Here is a 1,774-nt window from a genome sequence, read left to right as displayed (position 1 = left end):
GTGTAGGGTTGAGATTTGTAGCTGTAAGCAGCTGCTGCTCTTTTAGAAAATATGGCTGTGAGCTGTGCGTAAGAAGTAGCACGACGGCAGCACGGCATGGGGCTTTGCAATTGCCACAGGAGTCTGAGCGCAAGTGCCACTTGATTGAATTATCAGAGATGCATGAGGCTTCACTGCTAACTTAACATAGGCACCAGGGCTGAGAGATTATTGAGACAAAACGGACCTGTTCTCTTTCATTAGCTCTGATTTACTACTCTGATGGCATATATCAATGTTAAAAGAAGGCCACTAAGCTTGTCTTTGTACTGCATTGGGACCGACACATTGTAAGAGGAGGAAAAGTTCTATTTAAAATTGCAGAATTGGAGATGAAGTGAAATTGAAAAGAAAGATCAAAGGTAGAAAGTAGGGGGAGGAAGAAAGAGGCACTGTACAGTATGGCTGCACAGACGTCTTAATTTCATTTTAATGAATCTCTGACCACTCAAGAAGGGAGGGTAGCTCTTTGTGTACCAGGAGGGAAAGAACCGCCTTCTGCCACCACACTGAGATTTCCTTTGAACGTGGTCTCTTACAGAGATGAAGGACTGCACTCTGCTTCATATTTCACAGAATTAGAAAAGACCAAGCTATTTTCTGACTCCCTGCGTCCTGCTTGTGTAACTTGCAGATTATGGCTGTGCAATCTCTGGCTGAGCCCTGGAAAATTTTCTTGTCGGTGACTCAGGTGCTTGGCAAACAGGCTGACGCGGCAGGCTTGGAGATGAGATTGCAGTTAGAGGCACTCACTGGGTACCAGAACCCAATTCCAGGTCTCTTTATGGAGGCTCTTCCTACTAGAAGCTGTGTGTGGCTTGCTGATCATCCTGGTCATGTCATTGCCAAGTGTCTCTGTGCTGATGCTGTATTAATTCTGTGCAATTACAAAGCATCCCCCTTGGTTGCATTGGAGTGGAAGAGAACTGCAGCCCTGACTGTTGTCCAGAGATGTGGGTCAGCAAGGAAGGAGGAAAAGAGCTAGGCAAGAATGAGTCCTGAGGCTTTACATAAATTTTATCCATAAAAATTCCTCCAGGATGTGGGGAGAGTATTTAGTGCAGCTGAGCTGCAAAAATGGGACTTGATGAGGAAGCACAAGGTCCCCTTTTGCAGTTCCCATTGCCGAACTCCATGCAGTCACCGTAACAGTGTTGGTTTGAAGGCTCTAGATCTGGCTGAAAGCTGGAGGACAGGGCTGCACATTGTGCTGTATGAGTAAAATTGGGAACTATGAAAAGGGAAGGATTAGACCTGGAGATGAAGGGAGAAAACTAAAACAGAGGCAGAACTGCTTCATCTGCAAACTAGACTTCCCTGTGGGTCAGCTGTCGCCTCCAGCAGCAGCAGATCCCAATTTCCACCTCTTTGGAAGTATGACTGAGAGGAGCCAGGAGGTCCGTACCACCAGTAGGTTCAGTCCCTGCAGAGGGTCGAGGCTGGGACAACTGTGAGATCCCCAAATGCAGCCCATCTTTTATGAATCTATGCAGCAAGCCCCCCTGGCAGCCCAGCCAAGTTTAAAGCAGCACTTAGCTCACTCCTGCACAGAGCCTGTTTGCCAGACTGCAGTGAGGGGGGCGAAAAAAGATTTTGCCACAGGGATGACCTGGTGACTAATGAGCTGCATTGATCTTGTGTTTGCAGGAGAGAGCAACCTACCCTCGGCAATTCCTGCGAGCTTTTCTGCTGGAGGCTCTGAGAAAGCATATGTGAGATGTTATCCAAAAGCAGG

General features: G+C 47.5%; 1 protein-coding gene across 1 annotated transcript in view; it reads left to right on the top strand.

The window, feature by feature from the left end:
* LOC104159846 (chromosome unknown open reading frame, human C20orf196) overlaps window positions 1-1,774 on the top strand; it is a 40,194-nt gene that overhangs the window by 37,967 nt on the left and 453 nt on the right. The window contains 1 exon segment of the mRNA XM_009697861.1: window positions 1,687-1,774. This exon segment is cut by the window's right edge and continues 19 nt beyond it. Within this exon segment, the coding sequence (XP_009696163.1) occupies window positions 1,687-1,774 (88 nt within the window).

The sequence above is a fragment of the Cariama cristata genome, unplaced genomic scaffold (genome assembly GCF_000690535.1).
Source record: "Cariama cristata isolate BGI_N322 unplaced genomic scaffold, ASM69053v1 scaffold17943, whole genome shotgun sequence".
NCBI lineage: Eukaryota > Metazoa > Chordata > Aves > Cariamiformes > Cariamidae > Cariama > Cariama cristata.
The sequence above is the reverse complement of the archived record's forward strand: the minus strand, read 5'-3'. Positions and strand labels throughout refer to the sequence as shown.